Raw genomic sequence first — 22,935 nt, 5'->3', positions numbered from 1 at the left:
CCCTGGCTAACATCTTGATTCGACTTGAAGAATTATATATTTGAACTAAAATTTGGCATTTAAAAAAAAAAAAATTGGAATGTTGTAAAAATATCGTTATTATACCGATAAATATCGGTATTCTCGTTATTTTTATGTATTCCGATAAACCGATAAAAAAAAGCAAGGGTCAAATACAAAAATGTAAGGGTCTGCGTATCGTTATCGGTATATCGGTTCATACCGATATACCGATAACGATACGCAGACCCTTACATTTTTCCGTAAATGGGATGATTTAGTAGATCAAGGACGTATTAATAGATGGACGTTCAACACATTGTTATAGATCAAAGGTGCCGCCAACTAGCCAAAAACTATGCATGTTACTGCCAATTTTCTAAATTCATGATACAGATATTCCTTCTTCTACCCGTCAAATTTGTTTCACTAAACTTCCCTCAGTAAACCCATTATAAATATGCATTTACTGAATATTATGGTTATAAAAGACAAGAAAATTAATCAATAATAGCTCCTTAATCTGAAAAAGGTTGATTTGAGCTATGAACTTAGCTTATTAAAAATTTAACTGTGTGTAAACTTTTACATCTAAAATAGGCTTTTGCAAAAAGGCTATGTATGGTTTACTAGAATCCATAGAGTAAAGTATAACAAATTTTCTTTGTTAAATTGAAATTGCTATGATATAGTTTAAAGTTCGAATAAGAGATTTTCAGTGTTCTTTTCACCCCACTCTCAGATTATGCTTCCCACTTTAAGGCTCAAGTCAATGATTAGTTCTTATTTTTGTCGGAAATTTCGAACTTATTTGCCTCGTTTTTTTTTCTCTTGAATTTGTGATTTTTTTTTTCGCAAACGACCTAGTTATACAGTTTCTTATTTTCGATTCTTAAATTCCATTTTGTCTTTTGTCTATTAAAACTAAAAGCATCTTAAAGTTCATAAAAAACTATTGACTTCAGAAGTTGCAAAGAAATATAAAGTATGTATTTTTAAGGAGTATTTTTGGTAAAACATTTTTAAACAGTCAGTCATGTAAAGCTACTTTAACTTATAATGATCTTATTATTTCTATTGTTATTTTTACTAATAGTAACTAAATATGATAATAAAAATGAAAAGACCATAACTTTGGTTGCATATTCTATTATCTCATTACTGGATAAATAATGAGTCTTCATGAGGAATTTTTAAAACATTTATGTAGAAAGTCTGGCTGCATAATAAAACAGGATAGTTACTATCAATTAAAACCTGTTGTTATCTTTAAACAGGATACTCTTAGTTTTTAAAAGCTAGATATAACCTCAGACAATCAAAATGTTCATCCTTAATATTTAAGCCAATTTTTTGGAATCTTTTGTGAATTTACAAGCCATTTTGTGAGCTTTTTGCTCACAAAATGGCTTACAAATTCCCAAAAATGCGAAATATTGAGAAACACAAAATGAGACTGGTTAGAGTGAATCATACAACACCTACATCTATTCGAGTTTACTTGTAGCTAACGCTATTTCTTTTTAAATTTGAAAAAGTAATGTAGTTACAAAAGTTACAAAATTAGTAAAAAAACACAAAAATCGCTATAACTTCTATCCGCATGCGCATATAGCCTGATTCTACACTGAAAGATGATATAGTTAAGTGGAAAGGTTCAATGTGAACTTCGGAAATTTCTGGTGGAAAATTCCAAAGTTAAACGCAGTGTGTCAATTTACTGCTGTAGCCAACTAGCCCCGGTCTCCCTTATTCTGAAAACCTTTCCTGAGTAGAATGACAAAAAAGAAACTTTCTATAACATAAAATTCTTTTTGATTTTGTGTTAGAAAAGTATTTGATAGAATTCTAGCACATAAGTCGCTTCCTTTTATGGAGGTTGGACTTTGGGTGGAAGCTTCACACGTTTTATAAGCTTTGCAAGCCGAATAGCCATAATACTTTTATAGCGAATTCGGAAGCAAAGATAATGTTGACAAACAAATATAAGTATAAAAAAAAAATGATTAAAATATAAGTCAGTTAACTTTCAGAATCTAATTATAATTGAAACAGCTGTGATATAAAGATTTACAACCAAATGGCATCTTGTTTGAAAGGCGCGAGGATCGAAACATTTTTGTTCGAAACCTATTTTAATATCAAATGCCGCGCCGCAGAAAAATCAAATTTTTAATTTGATTTGTTTCGACCATAAATTATTCGACTCTATCTTTCGGGACTCCTTTTGTTTTCTTCAGGTTCTGTTAATTTGCCAAAGAATCTTTTGAGATTCAATTTTTCGTTATGGAAACTTTTGAGGTTCAACAACTAATGAGAAATTACTGAAAATGTTTTTTTTTTTTTAATTTTAATCAAAAGAATAATTTTAATATATAATATGATATAATATAAAATTTGTTGTACAAACTATTTAAGTTTGGTGAGTCAAAGCTACGTAGAGTTTTGACTGTAACAGCCGTTAAATGTAAAATTTCGTAATTAAAGTAAAAGTTCGTAAATAGAGTTTGGTATCAAAAGTTCAAAATTTTGTCTATTTTATTTTTGAACGTGTTTTTGTTTGCAGAATCGATTGCATCCTGTGACAGTAAATTCCAATCGTCGACCACTCTGTTTGTTAAATAATAATACCTGCATAATTTCTTAGTAAATTGTCGATGAAGTCTTTTATTATGACGATATCTGGACATGCTGTTATAAAAACTCAAAGACTCTTCAAATCTAATATAATCAGCTGAATTTAATATTTTAAACATCTCTATTAAGTCGCCTCTTCTTCTCCTTTCTTGTAAGGTTGGTAAACCCAATATTTTTCTCCTTTCTTCATAACAAATACCATTCAGTGATTCAATCCTTGTCGATCTACGATGTACATTTTCGAGTTTCTTAATATCTTTAGTACAATATGGGCTCCATACAGATGCTGCATATTCAAGCTGCGGCCTAATAGTTGACTTGTATAACAATTTTAATATGGAAACATCAAGGTATTTGAATTCGTCAAGGAGGTTTAATACACAGGAGACGGCACGGTATATACGTTTATATAAAACGCGCTGAAGCCAGTTTTGAAAGTCAGCCGCCATCTTGGTTGACCGAAAACATTTTTATATTTTGCGCAGAACTATGGAGAAAACACGGATGAAATGAAATCAAAGCATTGCAACAAGTCCAAAAATAATTCGCCAGTTATACTTTCGAGGTTATATCATGTTACAATGAATTGTTTGCTAACTGATTATCTGGTTCAGCTTATTCCAAAATATATGGAATACTGAAACAGACATTCAGATAGTCGTATGTCAACACAAAATTAGCAGACACCATGTTTTACACAGTAATGAACGTTTATTGTGGAAATAAAAACAAGCGTTTGTGAATTGATACACAGACTGCAAAATTGCATGGCACCTTACATTTGACAAGGATAATGAATAATTGCTGTTGTGTTATACATTGATTCTGAACAACTTTTCACACAAAATGCTAATGTCATGATTATCTTTTGAGGGAAATATCAATAACGCAGCTTTTTTTTTCAAGTTAATGCATATTGTTCTTGTTTGCTGTTTGTATTTAGCGCTGAAATGCATGTTTCATAGTGTACAAACTCCCCAGAATTTCCCCTAAATACAACAAATCCTGCAATATAAGCCACAATACATTGTGAACATATAGACAAACAGCTAGCATCAGAAGCTAAAAATAATCATGATCAGTAACAGAGTTTTCTAGCAGTTCAATAATCCTATTTCTGCTAGAAGAGTTATTCAAAACACTAACAGAAGGAACATCTATGTTTTCAATGTTTTGGTACTTACTAGAAGCAGTCAAAATAGGTACAATTTGCAATGGCAAACAGTTTCCACAAAGAATATCTTGAATATCATTATGCACCAGCAATTTTTTATGTTACAATAAACTGTTTTGCTGAAGGATATTTATTACAACCCAATAAACCTTAATTTTCCACAAAAAAACTACTGTACCTATGAAAAGTAATGCCACCTGCACAATCTCTTGAAGTAGACCCATAGGCAGAACAAGATACCAGTGCCTGGTTTGCAAGTACTTTTTAGCATACCATTACCTGGTATACTGAAAAGTACATGCAAACCAGAAAATAGCTTACAAATTTGAAATTTACCACAAAAAAAGTTTTGTGTTAAATTTCATATTTGTTAAAAGCTATTTCCTTTTAGATTTTCTTTTGAATAACTTAGGGTAGTAAAAGGCATGCATTTAAAAACGCTGTCAATTCTGGAAGGGGGATTTCAGAAAAATCACTTAATAGTTTTTTATTGAAATAAATATATTATATATCAGTTTTTTTTTTGCAATAAATATACTATATATGATTTTTTTATTTATAACTTTGTCATTATTTTAGATCAATAGTAAAAATTTGTTGTTTGTTTGATATCTTTATGGCTGTTTTTATAACCTCGCCAATATCAAAATATGAATTTATAAACTTTCATTTTTATACCTTGCAGAAAACTTTCTCTCTGTATCAACCATTTATATAACATTAAAATGTAATGCCACCAGTACAATCTCTTGAAGTAACACCCATAGATGGCATGTCAATTTAAATCTGTTTATCAATATTTCTTATTTTATTATTATTCAGTATAAATCATATAAAGCTAAATAAAAAGTTATAACTTAATGATATATATATATATATATATATATATATATATATATATATATATATATATATATATATATATATATATATATATATATATATATATATATATATATATATATATATATATATGTTATGATAGTGTCGGGTATATACATTTAAGTTAAAGCTTATTACAGACCTTCCAACCTTTTTTTTTTAAAACCTTGAGATTCATTAAAAAAAACCTTGAGATTTACACAAAAACCTTGGGAAGCGTAAAATTAAAAAAAAAAGGGCTTTTTTTCAAACAAGAAAAATTAAAATAGAATGAAAAGTTACATTTTATAAATAAATAAATAATATTTATTCATTATGTTTAGCATTGTACATTTTTGTTGCTTTTTTTGATGTTTTTAACAGCTGTTCAGATGGTTTCCATTGAAAACACGGTATAGTAGCCTCGGGAAACATTGTTTTCATAGCTAAAATACTTGATAATGTCCCATCCAACTTTAATGCTGATCTCTCAAGACATTTGTTTTTTTTTTACAATACTAAACAATCGTTCTAACTCAGCGTTACTGTGGGGAATAATGAGAACAATTTCAGCTAATTTTGGTAGCAGTTTAAAACGTTTAACTAAAGTGTTGGGAATAACCATTTTTGAAATACCATAAAAGTCAATTCTGTAGTGAAACAAAGGTTCACCTCCAATATCATCAAGAATCTTTTCAGGTATCTTAGCTTCCTCAAAAACATCATCAAAATCATTGTTCTTTAAAATCTGATAATCGCTAAACTCCTCATACAATTCATCAGGTTTGATACCATTCATCAAGTGTGGGAACCGGTCATAAAAATACTGAACTTGCTCCCACTTCGAGTTTTCACGGTCTAAAACATCCACCCAACCAGAATTAACAATTAAATCGTCATTAAGAGGAAATTTGTGCTTAATATATTTAAGAGACGACTTAAAAAAATAGTGAGCAGCATCATGAAATTCTTTATATTGTTTTTGTGAAATATCTCCTGTTTCAAAGAGTTGCCTGAGTTTTTGTTTTGTTAGAACTCCAAGATAAATATCTTGAGTATCAATATAATTTTTTGAATCTTCTAAGTCTATTTCTAAAACCGATGAAATGTTTTTCAGTTTGTTTGGTAGAATAATGCGCTTAGCCAGCTTTTTGCCTAGACTTTCCATTGCTGATTTTAGACAATGAATTGTTGGCTCTTCTCGCTGCAATAGTAGATTGAAATGTAAAAACAAAGGTAATGCTGAAGTTAGAAAAAGCATTGCTGGTTCCAAAATTGGATTATGAAATTTGTCATATAAACGCTTAAACCTTTCATCAGCAAAACTTTCACTTGAAAAATAAGCTTTCAGGCTTGTATACTTGACAATAGCTCTTGAAATACATTTCTCTAAAGATAGCCATCTAACTGATAGATGCTTTAGAATGCCTTGATATTCTTGATTACAAAATTCAAAGTACTCTCTCAATTTGCCTTTTCGTTTTGCACTCTTATCAAACCAATAGTACAAGTCAATCATAACATTTTCGACATTTAATGCAATATAATCACAAAAAACATCATGTGCTTTACTAGCAGCTAAGTGTGCAAGATGACAAGGGCAGCCACCAATAAAGATATTATTATTTTTTTCTTAAAATCTTGATGCAACTGAATTTCTTTTTCCAATCATAGAGTTTGTATTATCAACACTTAAACTTATGCAATTTTCCCAAGGAATTTCATATACTTCAAATTTTTTTTCTATAGAAGAAAAGATAACAGCAGCCTTTGCACAATCAACTCCAGATGTTAAGCACATATCAAAGAAATGACATGTTATTGTTTTTGAGCGGTTAGCATCACATATTTTGATACATATAGGATTCGTCTTATCAATGCCAGAGTCATTCGATCCATCTGTGCCTAAGGAATATGGATGAACTTTACAATGTTCCACAATGTAATTTCGACAATGTGGAGCAAATGATTCGTTTATAATAGCCATTGTTTTAGTTCGACTTGCTGCATACCTCTTGGCAATTTTACTGTCTGGAAAAACCTCTTTAAAAAGAGATGTAAGATGATCGGAAGTGGCTAAAGAAATGTTGTGCTGAACCAAAAAATTTGTTACCATGACCTCAGCATTAATTACTTGATTATCTAATGTTGTGTCAGTTTTTAAAAAGTTATTTAAAGAAGTTTGCTTTTTTAATGCAATTACATTTGCTTTGTGACTGTTTTTTTTGCAATGATCAGATACATCTTTAACTCCTTGATGATGACAAGTTTGTTTTTTAACACACGGAACACAGTAAAATTGGTAAATATTACCTTTAACAGCCCTAACAGGGTAATCTTGGCACCATGTTGAGTTAAATTTGCATTTATGTTTGCTTTGACGCCATTTTTAAAAATTCGGATTTGATTTATAATATAAAAAAACTCATGTTTAAAGCTATTTATAAGTCGGAGCCGGTTTTATGATCTGTTTTGTTCACTTAAGTAAATAATTCAATTCCTACTTCAGAAATCATTATAAATGAAGCTCCATGTTCAGCAAGTGGTTTAAAATTGAAAAATAATAACGTGAAGGAAGCAGATTTGAATACATCTTATTTGCTAATAGACTTTAATATTTTGGCAGAAACAATATGTTTGTATTCAGTTTGCCCAGAATGTAATCAAATGGGATCATGTACTCAAAATTTAACAACAGAAAAGAAAGGATGGGCAAATAAACTGAGACTTTCCTGTACTTATTGTCAATGGAGTAAAAATATTTTTACCTCTAAAGAAATTATTTTACCAAATAAAAGTGGTCAAAAATGTTTTGACATTAACACTAGATGTGTTATGGCACTTCGAGAAATTGGCAAAGGTCTTGCATCAATTCAGACCTTTTCGCGTATACTAAGTTTAACAGATCCTATAAATCTCAAAGCTTATAACGAAATTAACAACAAAATGTTAGATTCATACATGACTGCTGCTAATGAAAGTATAACCAGTATATGAAAGTATAAACTTTTATGGACCTAAGTACCGATAGTTTATTGATTAAATGTTTGCATGGAATGACCCAGAATGTCAATGAATCACTTAATGCAATGATTTGGTCTCGATGCCCTAAAAATCAATATTGCAGTCAAAAAATAATTAAAATTGGTGTTTGTTCAGCAGTTATTCATTTTAATGATGGATTTAATGGGCTTCATAATGTATTTAAATTTTTAAACATTACTCCTGGAGCTTCATTTTGCATAAATGGTCCAAAACGAGATTTATGTAGAATAATAAAAGCTAACAAGAAGTCAAGTAGTTCCTATAAAAAGCAAAGAAAAGTTTTAAGAGCTAAAAGAAAGGGTTTTATTGATGAACAGACAAACACAAATGACTATGAGTCTTATATAACTGGAGCATATTGATTTTTTTATGTGTGATGTTATTTTGATACTTGTCATTTTCTATTTATTTTCTTATTTTTGTTTTTCTCAGTTTTTGATTTTTGCCTATTTTTAGTCACCGTTTCCAGAATAAAATCTCCTAGGTTTTACAATTTGACCTAAAAATTTCCCAAGTTATTCATTTAAGTTTGATCTACAACCTGAACTAAAATGAAAGTTTTTTACTTTGTATTTTTTGAAATTTTGATATAAGAACTAACATAACTATAGTCACTTTTTGATATAAATGGTCTTTTATCTATAAAATATAAACTACTCAATAAATTTTATTGATTTTAGTTCAAATTGTTCTTCATAGTAATAAAAAACTTTTTGTAAAATTTTATTTAATAAGTAAATATGATTTAAAAGTTATTAAGGAAACAGTAATTGGGGTATTTCGGGTCCCAACATGGTTTATTAACCCCGTAAAAAAACTTTTTCAAATTTTTTTGGTTTTTTTTCTTTTTTTATACCTGGGCATCCTATTATATGCAGTAAAAAGTGTTTTAAGGTCAAACGTCAGCGACACAAGTTTGATGGTTTTTGATGTAATCACAATCTTTTTCAGAATATATATTGTTATTATTTTAAGCTAAAATATTAAGAGTAAATTGAAAAAAAAAGTTCTTCGGAAATTTTTTAAAATTTACCGTGAGAATTTTGGATCAACCGTGAGACCGTGAGGTTCGTTATAAAACCGTGAGTCTCACGGTTTTACCGTGAGAGTTGGAAGGTCTGTTATTATTTTATATACATGTAAATACATACTTGTTTCAACTCACAAACATATGGTTTTCTTTTCACAAGAATCTTTCATGCTATCTGAAATACAGTCTCTGTTGGTAGCATGTTGAAATAGAGCTATCTGAATGTCTTTTTCAGTATTCCGAATGTTATTGAAATGAACTGAAGATGACTATCAGTTAGCAAATAATTCTTTACATGAGAGTATAAGTTACCAAACATAAACTGACCAATTATTCAATCATTTTGTTGCAATCATTGCAATATTTTGATTTGGTTTAAACCTCCTTGGAATCCGTGTTTTAAAAAACCATATGTTCGATTTGCCTTATTTGCTACACTAATAACATGATTTTCCCATTTAAGGTCATTTGATATTATCACACCTAAATCTCTTTTAACTTCTGTTTTTTGCAAAATGTGATCTCCTAATTTGTAACTAAATCGAGGATTCAAATTGCCAATGTGCATTGTTTTACACTTTTCTCTGTTGAATTTAATAGACCACTTATTCGACCAACCTAATAACTTATTTAAGTCTTCTTGAAGAGCGTTGGCGATACTATCATTATTAACTACTGACATTATTTTTGTATCATCGGCAAATAATTCTAATTTATTTAGTATGTTTACTTTTAAGTCATTTATGAATATGATAAACAGAAGTGGACCGAGGACAGAACCTAGGGAAACTCCACTTGTGACTTCCTGCCAATCTGAAACAAACTCACCCAGAACTACTCGTTGTTTTCTATTACTAAGAAATGATTTACACCATTGTAGGATATAGGATTGAAAACCATAACCATATAGCTTGCAGCATAATTTCGATAAAGAAACTGAATCAAAGGCTTTTGCAAAGTCCAAAAATATTATATCAATATTGTTACCAGTTTCAATTTTGCTTGTTATAAAATCAAGTCTCTAATAAATTGGAACAAAAATTTTTACCATTAACAAATCCATGCTGTTCACTTGCTATTAACTTATTCAAAGTTAAATGGTTCATCATAGCAGAATAATTTTAAGCATCTATTCATAGCAGAATAATTTTAAGTTTAGTTATATTAATAAAAACCACCACCAGTAACAAAAACTAAGTTTGAGATGGTTTTTATATTATAATTAGGGAAATCGCCACAATTGGAGCTTCAATACTATCATATGGTTCATTGCTGAAAAGATCGGAAAAAGTCCTTTATGAAACAACTGTTGTTTGTTTTTAGGGTTTAAAGTAAAAGCTTTATGAAGCATAAATGATTGCAAAAAAAAGCAACAAGTTCATTAATTTACTTCCATTTTACCCTTCAATCTAATCTGAAAAGCGATATAAATTTGTAAGATTTCTTCTTCAAGAACATAAAACACCAAATTTGTCAGATTAAGATTATGTAAAAACATGTCAATAGAAAATGTTTAACATATTTTATGTAGGCAGAAAACATGTTTAAGAAATTTCATAGATAACAACCCTGCTTTAGACTAGAGGCTTTTAAAAAACTTATTTCAAAACATCGTGTTTTTGAAAAGTAAAACTCACAAATTGTAAATTACAGTTTGAAACCAAGAGTTTCCCTTTTAATAGCATACTTTAGTAGCACTTATGTTGTGTAGCATGTTTTTTTCAAAAAGGCTATTTTATAAGTTATATTAATATTGCCTTAAAATATTATAAATACTTTCCATAGTTATGCGACTGCAAAAGATGTAGATGTTTAAAAGGACTAATATGGGAGATAATAAAGTTTGAAAGTTAAATTTTTTCTTACAGGTTTCAGTTTTAGAACCGATTTCAACTTACATTAACTAGGAAACTATAAAAAAAGCTCTTTTTATTTCAGTTTTCACCTTTCACCAACTTTCCATTGTTATTACTAGCTATACTCATCTTGAATATTCAGCTCAAACGGATTCACAAAGATTTCCCTAAACTTAAATGCGAATTCGCAAAGATAATTTCGAGCAAAAACTTAACAGATGCCTACACTAACAAACAGACTACTAGTACAACCAAAATAATAGTAAACTATAAACTTTCATCACATAATATAAGATTTGGTAAAATTTGAGTTTTGTAATCATGAATTGAAAAAGACAAGTGATTAGAGGAAAAATAAATTAACAAATTGAAACATGTGAGTGCTGCACAAAATCAGGCATTTTTAATAATAATATTTAAGGGTGAGTGACTACTTCAATACAATCACTTAAACTAGATTAAGATATATTTCCTCCGCATTAAAAACAAAAGAAAACTTCCTTTGCAATTATCCACCAGTTATCTAAAGATGTATATTGAAGAAAAATTAAAAGATGTCATTTCAACCTCTAAATATAATTGAAGCAATTATATTAACTTAATTTAGTTCAAAAGAATATAATCTAACTACTTACTTTGGGATATCATGCTCATACTTGCTTTTATAGTAAGGGATATGGTTTGTGATTACTCTCCATTCTGTTAAATACAATCCCAGTAAAGTAGCACCACCTCCCCAAGAGATCAGTGTTGGTAACCTAAAATCAAATACAATTGAACAAGTAGCAATAATCTAGTTGATGATTTTTGCTATCATTTATAGAAATTTTTGGCATGTTAAAAATTATCAATAATTAAAAAAACTTAGATTAGTATCAACTTAGTATACGGAGCATAATTAGTATATTTGGTATAACAAATATATTGCAGTTAAAGTGCATGCAACAGATAACTTATTTAGTATACTTATTATCTTTTTTTGCTTAACTCTCAATTTACAAACAAGGAGACTTTCAAGTTTATACACTGGATGCCAGGACATTTTAAAATCAGTAATTCAGTGGTACAAAAAGGTGTTCATGTTCCTGCAAATTATACAGCCAACTATGCCATGGTTTTTACAAGAAGGGTACCAGATTTAAACCTGTTGTTACTAGTCTTCTACTGTCATCACACACTTCAATTTATATTTAAGAAAGAATTATGAAAAACAATTAAAATTTTCATAATGTAAATTGAAGTAAAATTTGAAGTAAAAATATAAAATGAAATTAAAAATGTGTCAATATTTAAAAATCAGTTTTTAATAAACTATTTTGTCAAGCAAGTTAAATGTTTGAGTTGATTAACATAGAAAACCATGCTTGTCAACAGCTATTCCTGTGTCACACAGGCAAGCAATCTCTGTACCCATAATATATACATGCTTACAGTTTCAATTTTGTACAGCAACTTCATATTTCAAGTGACTCTTTACAGCCCAGACCTTTGTATTCCTTCTGAGTTAAAAATTAGTTATTTTTGTTTTGGCAGTTACCTAAATAGGTTAATTTTCTGATCTACAAGGAATCCTAATGTTTAATATTAAGAGTAATTCCTATAACTTTTGCTAGATGGAATATTAGAAAAGTAAAAACAATTTTAGTAGGCTAAAAAAGAGCTGAATCTTAAAAACACCAAAAAAAATATTTTTTCTATCGCTTTTTTATCATTTATTTAAATTGTTTTACTTTTACACTTTTGTTCTGATCATTCATAGTTAAATAATCCAAATTTAAAAATCACATCATGAGGGGCAATAACTATTTTTCTACTTTTTAACACTAAAACTTGTGCTTTCTTTCTTTGTGTTGCAAGCAAGTAGAAATAATATCTGTAGAGCTAAGCATCTGAGTTCTTAGTTCAACAGATCATATTTCTGTTGTGTGCATGCACAAGCATCTATGGATTTGTGTTATTAATTAGTTAATTTATTGTTAACTTTTTGTTAACTTATTGTTAAACCATTCTTACTTTATTGAGAATTTTTTATTCAATTGATAGTTTGTAATTTTATCTAACAGTTGCTACTTTTTAATAGATGTTAAAAATCAAAAAAATACAAAGAAAAAATAAAGAAAAACAATATATTTTTACTATTTAATTATTTTAGAAGATATATGTATATCTGTATCTTTGAATTACATTAAATTTTTAGCAATTCATAAGAAACTACTCTGGCGATTAATTTTGACTTTGAATCTTTTATGACCATATACATTTACCATATAATGTAAGTATGTAAAAAATTGTTAATAATTAAAAAAATAGTGTATATTTACAGTAGATGAGTATTCTACTACAAATATTCACTAATTTTTATCTAATTACAATATACAGTGCAAAACAAAACATTAAGTTTTTCAAATTCCCTTTAGAATATAATTTTTAAATTCCATTTAAGGTATCTGTGCTAGCTATTAGGAAATGTATTGTGAACATAAAAAGTAACAAATCAACTGCTTCAGCAAGTAAAATTTTAAAAAATTAAAAAAATGAGTTAACCAATTTGATTAGTTAATGATTCATATATTTTACTATCTAGCTTATTTATATCCATATAGATAGCCATTAAGTTTCTTTTAGGAAAAAAAATTAACATTTTTTTATTTCAACTTATTCCAAGAAATAAAATTTTAAGAAAACACTACTGTACTTTCAAATGATTAGGAATACTTATCTAAGTTTGAGGTTGAAAAATATAAACGCCCAAAGATTTTTTTTAACTTAAATAGATATTCTACTATATAGTTTTACCCAGAATATAGTATTAACTAAAACTTACTTTACTAAGACTTACCAAGATTTTCCTTTTTGTGAAGTATGTCTAGCCAGTCCATATAATTCTGATACCGTGTTTTTCAAAGAGCCAGACATTATTTGTAAGGCCACTAACTCAGACGAGGAAAAGCAAGTTTGGCTTGATTAGCGATTGCAAGTAAGAATTTTACTTTTTATTTTTTATTAAACATACCAACCGAGAGGAACAACTATGCAACCGAACAAAATTGCTTGATTGCACTACAAAACAAACTTCAAACGGGGAAAAACGTAGGTGTCTGATTTCAAAAGTTTTCTCATTTGTACCTATTTAATTTGACACAGTATGCGAGTAAGTGAATAAATTAACATAATAGAACTATTTATTCAAACCATTAAATGATTTTGGCATTTCAAATAGTCGTCACGCAAATTAACAAAAAATTCTGCTGAATTGGAATCCATGTGCAGTATGTATTACTAAGCATCTTTGTAAACAATTATCGTAAAAAGAATGTAACAAGCAGCATGTTATAAGCAACATAGCATTTGAGTTAGTTGCACTTCTATAAGTCTGATTTGCAGTTACATTGAAATTGAAAAAAGAAAGAGTCTGAGTTGATTTTTTTTTTTCGACGCTCGACTCCGATTTAGATATCAAAGTTTAGATATTTGGGTATTATATTATCGGTTTAGAAGTTAATTATTTAAACTTAATCACTCGAGGGATTTATTCAGGTTAGGTACTAAAATTTTCAAACAAATGTTGAAATTGATGCAATCGGGTAATAATCAATCGGGCAATCGGAGACCGACTTATCTTTTATTTATTTATTTTTATTTCTCTCTCTCTCTCTCTCTCTCTCTCATCGGGATCCGATACCCGTTCGGGCCGTGTTAAGTTCGGTTCTTATCAGTACCGGGGCATTCATAAATCTGTTCAATTTGACTTAAAACTCTTTCAAGTTTTCAAACTTCTTCAGTTTTGTATGAATACAACAAAGGATTAAGATATTTTGAGTGAGCAAAATAACATACTATTCAGAATAGTATGTTATTTTGCTCACTCAAAATATCTTAATCAAAAGATGATGGAATGATTTTAAACTTAATGTTCAGTTCAATGGAGTTAAATTGCAAATCAAGAAAGAATTAGTGTCGTTTGACTCAGTTGTTTGGTTAATTGTACAGTAGCTGAGGGTGCAACCGCATAACACGACTCAGCTACAATTGATAATGTAGCCACACCATATGAAGGAAAAAAAACCAACATTAAATTTAGTAAATGTAATAGAAATTGGTAACAATTTTGCAAGATTTCGGCCTGCTAAAGGTAAACTTTCTTGCTGTATGTCCAGCGGTATAACTTGTGTTATCAAGCTTACGGTGTCCTCCTTGTTTCCTTCATCCGTTCCTAGATCTTTTAATTTTAATACAAACACTTTCTTAATAACAATTTTTTATAATGGAATAATATTCATCTTGATTTTATAACCACTGTAATAAAATTGTAACTATAAAAACTAGGCATCTTCTTATCGAAATTAAACTCTCGAAACTAAATTACATTTCATTTCGATGCGATATTCCTATTGTATTAAAACTTTCGATAAGCGGCGAAAATTTCTAAATATGGAAATTTTTAAATCTAAATAGTTTTGATAACGATAAAAAATGTTATTGTATCGTTTCAAACGATATTATCGAAATAAATTAAAATACGTTTTTTTGCTTTTTTTTAACGAGATAAGACGAGAGGCAACAATATTATTGATATTTTTAACTTGGTGGAGAAGATGTATTTAACAATTCCTACAATCCACTTATCACTTACTCCGACAATTATCAGGCTTGGTGAAAAGAAGTCTGTCCAACCTTTTCTAGATGCACCGGAACTTGCTTAAGATTTGCAAACTCAGCTTGCTGATAAAGGTCCATTGTTTGCTGAAGGTATCAAATCTGATGGTTGTTTAACACCACCACAACCTGCTAGCTAAGTCCGCTGATCAAATTAAGTGGGAAATTTACATGGCTATTCCAGTCAATAAAACAGATGATCATTAAAGTTGTCTTCGAATTTGGAAGACAACAAAATCAAGTTTCAATTGTTAGCTGAAGCTTCTAAAAAGACTGTGCTAACAAGCCTCGTCTACTTTTTCAGATAGAGCTTTAAGCACCTGGTGGCGCACTTATGTCTTACAAGAGGACAAAGCTCCAATCAGTTCAAGTTGAAAATTTGCTGTACAACCAGCAAAAAATATGACTACGTCACCATTAGAACCTGTCTTGACTTCAAAAGAAGAAGAAGAGTTTATTGTTCTTGAAGATCCACCAACATCACTTGAATTTGAAGATTGGGGAACTCAAAGTAGCATTCAAGAATCTTCCACTAAACGAGCAGCAACTGGAACTCCATTGGATATTGGCATACAAATTAATCACGCTCCAATTTGGTCAAAGCACACATTAACAAAGACTGCTCCTGCTGGTTCAACAATTGACCTTAACTAGACTTTTTTGTTTTGTGGCTTTTCACTGTAATTGGTCTTTAATTAATAAACTTTAAATTGTTTTTGATTTTGTAAGTTTTCTTTAAAATTTTTTCATCAAGTTTAGCCACGCCAAAAGAAAACATTTAAAGTAAACTAAAGAAATATAACATTATGAACTAATTTTTGTATTTTTTTGTTATTGTTTATAACAGCAGCTACTGATAAGTATTCTTAGTTATCATTAGTTATCAAAAAACATCGTCAGATTTCAAAAAATAATAAGAATTACAGATATCGCAAGTTAAAAAAAACGCGTGTCACATGATAGAGCCGAAGATATTTATCTTCGAAAATATCACCGAAATATTTCATAACCGAACAATTTAGAACCGAAAAGTAGGCGTCCTATGATTCAACCGAATCCTAAATTTCAATTTAGAACCGAATATGAGAAATTTATTATACAACCGAAAATATTCACGAAAAAAACTAGAACCGAAATAATTTCAATCGAATTTTCGATCGAAATGCCATAAATGTATTTAGAACCGAAAAAACTTAGATCGAAAGTCATAATTGATTTTAGAACCGAAATTCATTGAAAAGGTTTACAATCGAAAGTTCTAGCACCGAATTATTTTAGTTTTACCATATCGGAGGCAAAAACCCTTTAATTTCCTATTTTTTAACGATAGATTTTTTGTGTTTTTTAAGCCAACTAAAAGAAATTGGAACTTACCTGGGTTAGTAACCATCGAGTTTAATTGAAACCAATTGGTGGTATTGGTTAAATTAATGCATTGATAAAGTTGAAGGAATTCCTTCATTATTTTATCCGAAGGATGCATATTAAAATCACTAATTAGAATATAATATATATGTATATATATGATCTATATATAATTTACAATAGTAAATAATCAAACAGTTCCTCCAACTAAGACACAAAAACATTTTAAAAGTTTTCAATTTCTGAACAACAAATTGGACATCTTTTGTTTCTGTCATTTGCAAGGATATCTGAACACCGAAGACAGATACAAAAGTGTCTACATGGCAGAACAACAACTTCTAAAGGAAGTGCAAGGCATATCTTGCACAATGTCTCAGCAGGCCTGGTCTCTTGTTGATAATCCTGAACATTCTTTTGTGGATTTTCGTCCTAAAATTAAATTTCAAAAATGAAATTAGATAAAAACATTCTTATGGTACCTTACAATATAAAAATTATACTACAGCAAATTTTATGCTTTCGTCTGAAAACATAAAATTTGCTGTAGTATAATAATAATGTTGTCTAATCACCCTATCCGAGGTATTAAAATATTTAACTGAAATGTTTACTGCACCAAATTATTTCATTTTCAGAATTACTTTATAATGTGCATGAGTTTTGACAATTTATTTTACCTGCTCTTGTTCTGTATCTCCCATTGATGTGAGTTTGATGTCATTAAAGAAAGCTGAAGCATTAAGAAACTTTGTTGGAGTCCACTCTCCTGTGGAAAGGTTTTCTTCATAACTTTGTAATCGTTCAAAAGATCGAACTCTCTCTCTCTTCTTTGTCCTCTTTGAGATTGATGACCATTTTGTGATTGGTTGAGTTCCAGTTCTGCATTCAAGATTATCTAAAAATTTATTAGAAAAATCTTTTGATGCATTTTTATTATAAGAAATTCAAACAAACAGAGATTGAAAGTGCAAATGCAATAAAGATTACATATATATCATCAAAATGTTATTAAGGGCAGATATGAGCAAGCTGTCACAAATAAATCATCATAATCACACTTTCAAGCCGTTTCAAAATATGAGCAAATGGTTTGATTTGTAAAATATTTGTTAGCTCAAATTTAAATAGTGCAATTGTGAAATTATGATAGCTAATTTATATGTTGATTTGCACCTATCAGAAGAGATCCTAATACCTTAATGGATTACAAAATAAATCTAGTTACTTTGTTATGAGTTTAATCAATGGAATTTAGCCTGTACAATATTCATTCAAATATGGCAATACCTCATGATATATATCATCTAGAAACCTCCAGAAGCTAGGGTGAGCAGTCATGCATCTATTCATTTTTGAATGCAGTGCTTCCAAGACATTGTTGGTTCTGAATTGAAGTCCATGCACAGAAAAAAAAGCTGGGGTTTGTGTTGTCATCCAATACTTCTCAAAGTAATACAAAAACTTTCTCATTTTTTCACAAGTTTCAATGTTAGCGAATTGACTCATCTCTGTTTTGAGTAAATCTACTTCTGCTCTGATGAGAACACTAGGCAAGAGGCACATGGCAACGAATTTCCAGCCCCACCTCCTAATTGCAGGGTTGTTAATGTACTCAGATTGAAGACCAATGGCTTTAATTTTTCTCAAAATTGCCTGGCCATAATGGAACCGGCAACCAGTCAATCTTATTTCAGGGAAGACGACCTTCAAGGCACTGCCTATTGCTGCTTCATAGTCAGCCATAGAAATTCGTGGTTGAAAGTCACTTAATTTTTCTAAATATGGCGATGTAAATACCTTCTTTTCTCCCAGTCATAAGTACATGAAATACAGGAAAGATAATGTCACAATCCACAATAGAGATATTTAGTAGTTGACCTCCTTTAAAGATGCTAGGAACAACGCGAAATGTTGCATCAATAAAAATAATTGTAGAGCCTGAAAAAATTTATAAGAGTACTGAAAAATATTACAAAAATAGAATATTCTGAGCAAGCTAAGGTTAAAAGATGTTGAATGAATTTCTAAAAAAGTTTCACAAAAAGTCATCAATTTTGGGCGCTACTGCACTTTCGCACCCCCTTTTTTTATTGCAGATTATGATAGAAAATTTCATGCTGATTCAGAAAAATATAAAAACATAGAGTTGAAAATCAACGGAAAGTGCTCTAATTCGAAGTCAAAGTTGTAAAAAATCTCACTAAAGATCCCTAATATTCGCCGTTTTTTAAAAATCTTTTTTAAAACGCTTTCAGTTTTAACGAAAATTAATTACCGTTACATTGCGCAATAAGCAGACCTGGTTTCAATTAGCCTTAACATTATTATTTTAAAGTATTTTAACGAAAGTGTTATAACGAAATGAAATTAATGGAAGATTTCAAATATAGGTTAAACGTAGAATGTGAGAATGTAGACAAATTGATGAATAATTATTATTATACTGCCCTATCCCTATCCCTATCCCTATCCCTGTTCCTATCCCTATCCCTATCCCTATCCCTATCCCTATCCCTATCCCTATCCCTATCCCTGTCCCTATCCTTATCCCTATCCCTATCCCTATCCCTATCCCTATCCTTATCCCTAACCCTATCCCTAACCCTAACCCTAACCCTAACCCTAATCCTAACCCTAACCGCCTATCCAAACCAGCTTTATTGTGAAATATAAATAGTAGTTATAATAAAATAATTGCGCATGCGTGTACAATATTGCGCTCTGAGTAGCTTATGGCTAGGTAAGAGCGCATACCAAGACACTTCGGAAAAACATACTTTAACGACTTTTGTAAAGTAAAAACCATGCTATTAATGTATTGCTTCTATAAGCTAAAAGATCATTAACTTATTATTCTCAAAATGGCGAATATAAGGGTTTTTAGTGGGATTTTTTACAACTTTAACTTCGAATTAGAGCACTTTCCGTTGATTTTCAGGTCCATGTTTTTATATTTTTTTGAATCAGCATAAAATTTTCTATCATAATCTGCAATAAAAAAAGGGGGGTGCGAAAGTGCAGTAGCGCCGCTTCTTCTACGCTGTTGGGATTTGCATTATACTGAGTTTTTCTTGCACCACGAAGTATCTGTTCACATTTTAAGTAGGATAAAGAACTTTTAGCATTTTCAAGACAGTCTTGAATAATTTCCATGTAAATCTGGCGTAATGGAATTTGTGTAGTTGCAGCTTTCAGTCTCATTTTTTCCAGCGCTTCCAAATGGCTAAAATCTTCTGTTTTGGAATCACAAGAGTGGCCTCGTATTGTCTCAAATAAATCACTTCCTTCGCGTATTTTTGCAGTTCCAACACACAATTGATAGTTTTTGTATTTTAAATAAATGTAACCGTTGTGATTCTTGTTTTTTACATAGCAATTATTCCCAGCAATGTAGAGGAATGAATTTCTTCTTTCACCTTCAACTTTTTGATATTCCATTCTGTTGTTATTATTCCACCAACTACGAGATATTTTTGAAAATAAACAAAGTTATTTTACAATTTGTTATGTTAGACTGTATTTCAAACAGTAAGCGCTTTAAACTTATATTACAAAAGTATAAAAGTATAAAACTTATAAAATTTATAAACGCTAAAATAATTCAGTGCTAGAACTTTCGATTGTTAACCTTTTCAATGAATTTCGGTTCTAAAATCATTAATGACTTTCGACCGAAAATTCGATTGAAATTTTTTCGGGTCTAAAATTAATAATAACTTTCGATCGAAAATTCGATCGAAGTTTTTTCGGTTCTAATTTTTTTCGTGAATATTTTCGGTTATGAAATAAATTTCTCATATTCGGTTCTAAATTGAAATTTAGGATTCGGTTGAATCATAGGACGCCAAAAAACGCACATTTATTTTTTACCTCTGAAATTTCCAATAAAATCAAAAAATTTCAATAACTTATCGAAAGGATTTCCATAACTTTTTCGATAACAAATATAGTTTCGAAAAAAATCATTTCGATAGATGCTTAATATAAACATTCATCGGAGTTCTTTCCTGTATTTTATTCTGAGATTTTATATTAATATTTTCAGTAAAAAATTGGCAATCACAAAAGGATCAGGACGGTTAATAAAAATCTGCGTTTATTTTTAAAATTCTGTAATTGGTATTTAATATCAAATCACTTGAATCATCCAGTTTTGAGTTCCACGCAAGTATGCTTAATTTTAGTTTGAATAATTGAAGCCGGTTGTATTTCAGTCATATGCTACACACATTTTTGTAAAAAAACTCACTTGCAAAAATGTAACTATTTTCGAAATAATTTGTGTAAACGAATCACGTGAGAAAAGTAAACAAATGAACGCTGCGTGGCTTCGTTCAGCTTTTAAGTTCAATGGCTTCAAGTTCAATGTCTTCAATTTCAAGTTCTATTAGTAAAAATTTTACAATGAAATGAAGCGATAATTAGTAGGGTATGTGCTAGTAATATCCTTCTATGTTCTTATTTCTAAATGATAAAAAAATCTAGCATACACTTCAGTAATGTTACAGAAATGCAGAGTATAAAACGATAACCTAAGACCCTTACATTTATTTAATGATCATTCCAGCTTCCAGTTTATCTTCTGTCTCTTCAACTTTGTGTCTTTTGATTCTGACACATTTCTATGTACTCATCCTTTTAGCAGGGGCCATCTTTAGATCCTTCTGAAGATGACACCTGCCACTGAGGTGATCTTTTCCAGAAATCATCTTTATGTCCTTCTTGCAGATGATGCACACACCATAGGCTTTATCTCCTCTGTCCTCCTTTAGAAAGTACTACCAAACCAGCGAGTGATGACTCTTGGGCAATTTATTCGATATTTACAATGTTAAAATTGTGTTAAATAATATACACAATGTCATAAGGTTTTCAAATTTGTTAAATTTATTATAAACAATTTTGTACGATATTCAGAATCGTAAAAATTTGATTTACAACTTTTTGCGGCTTTTAACATTGTTTAAATTAAGTTTTAAAACCATCTAAAGGTTATTAAAATGGATTAAAAATTAAATATACAACTTTTTACGGCTTTCATAATCGCATAATTAACTTATTTTTTTCAAAATTTAAAAGTTTCAACATAGTTTAATTTAAGAAACGTCGCCAAACTGAAGGCTTTCAAAATTGAACGAAAAATATTCGTGTTTGCAGTGATATTTTCGTTCAGAAAATAATTACAATTCTAGTTTTTATTCAGTTCGGAGGCAAAAGTTTTAGTTCTAGTTTTTATTCAGTTCATGTTAAAATATACGACAAAGAAGCTTTCCAATTTATTTAATTTACTAAATGTTTATTAGTGGATTGGTTGGTTTTTATTGTTTATTAGTGGATTGGTTGGTTTTTATTGTTAGCGGATGTCAACGTGGTAATTGCCAGGTTTATTTCCAAATTTAAAACTTTCTTCTTGTAGCTGGTGCAATAATTTAATATGTTTTCATTTAAAATTCCTATTTTGATCATCAACAAAAACACTGGTATCTTAACGTACGGCAAGGATCTTGGATATAAAACATAGGATAATCAAATGCAGATGGATAGAGCTATCAGACATCTATTTGACTTTGTTACCAAATAAACAGTTAGACATAGCACAAAAATTTAAAATGAGTTTATCACGTTACACTCCGAACATTCAGACTACGAGAAGCTAAGTTTAATGCATTTGTCATAAGACAACTTGTACTCGTTGCTAAAACCTCTTAAGTCCAACAAGTATATAAAAAAGTGCTTCACTTGCTAATTTATCTGCATCATATGCTTCATATGATTCAATCTTCATATGATCCACTGACATCATCAATATAAAAACATCACCAAAAAACCTTGGCGAACATTTGAGTAAAGAAATACAATTTGAAAGAGAGCTTACTGCAGGTAAGGTGAAAAAAGATTTAACAAAATTCATAGGCTTTTGATAAATAAAAGTACAGTGTTAAGCCAAGGTTCTTATTCTCAGAGTATCAGAGTATCAATTTTATATCTTTCAATAAATTTTATTTCTTTCATTTCTGGCCTCTACTTTTTTAACTTCAATTTCAACAGTTGTAGAGTTATGTCCAGAACAGTTATGATCATATATTTCTGTAACAAATAATCTTTAAGTTTTTTAATTTAGTTTTTTTTCTTTTTTTTTTAAATTATCTTTTTTTTTTTTTCATTTTGGCTTTTAACTGTTTTAATACCTTAATTTTTTTTCTAAGCTAATTTTTTTGTTGAGAACATATTGAGACCTTTTGTTAACTGCAATAGTATTTACCTCTAATAGTATTTACCTCTGTTCAATGGTTTATTTTATATAGAAC

The 22,935-nt window shown here is 29.7% G+C and overlaps 3 protein-coding genes and 1 pseudogene across 3 annotated transcripts; all 4 read right to left on the bottom strand.

Moving 5' to 3' along the window:
- Positions 1-5,025: 5,025 nt before the first annotated feature.
- LOC145184892 (uncharacterized) lies at positions 5,026-6,191 on the bottom strand. The gene has a single exon (XM_090087560.1). The coding sequence runs from the start codon at positions 6,189-6,191 to the stop codon at positions 5,163-5,165; it is 1,029 nt and encodes a 342-aa protein (XP_089943686.1). The 3' UTR covers positions 5,026-5,162.
- Positions 6,192-6,305: 114 nt separating this feature from the next.
- Positions 6,306-6,930, bottom strand: LOC149893509 (uncharacterized). The gene has a single exon (XM_090087694.1). It carries the CDS (start codon positions 6,786-6,788, stop codon positions 6,306-6,308), a length of 483 nt encoding a protein of 160 aa, XP_089943820.1. The 5' UTR covers positions 6,789-6,930.
- Positions 6,931-11,051: 4,121 nt separating this feature from the next.
- Positions 11,052-13,658, bottom strand: LOC145187474 (cytochrome b-c1 complex subunit 10-like). Its single transcript, XM_090087765.1, has 3 exons — positions 13,443-13,658; positions 11,239-11,361; positions 11,052-11,126 (listed from the first exon to the last, which is right to left on the bottom strand). Exons 1-3 carry the CDS (start codon positions 13,517-13,519, stop codon positions 11,123-11,125), a joined length of 204 nt encoding a protein of 67 aa, XP_089943891.1. The 5' UTR covers positions 13,520-13,658; the 3' UTR covers positions 11,052-11,122.
- A 3,173-nt stretch (positions 13,659-16,831) lies between these two features.
- LOC149893508 (uncharacterized) lies at positions 16,832-22,427 on the bottom strand (annotated as a pseudogene).
- Positions 22,428-22,935: the final 508 nt, after the last annotated feature.

Source organism: Hydra viridissima, unplaced genomic scaffold (assembly GCF_058129835.1).
Source record: "Hydra viridissima isolate aposymbiotic clone 2 unplaced genomic scaffold, HvirCarnegie_v1 scaffold_1, whole genome shotgun sequence".
Classification (NCBI taxonomy): domain Eukaryota; kingdom Metazoa; phylum Cnidaria; class Hydrozoa; order Anthoathecata; family Hydridae; genus Hydra; species Hydra viridissima.
Note: the sequence above shows the minus strand (reverse complement) of the source record. Positions and strands in the feature narration are given on the sequence as shown.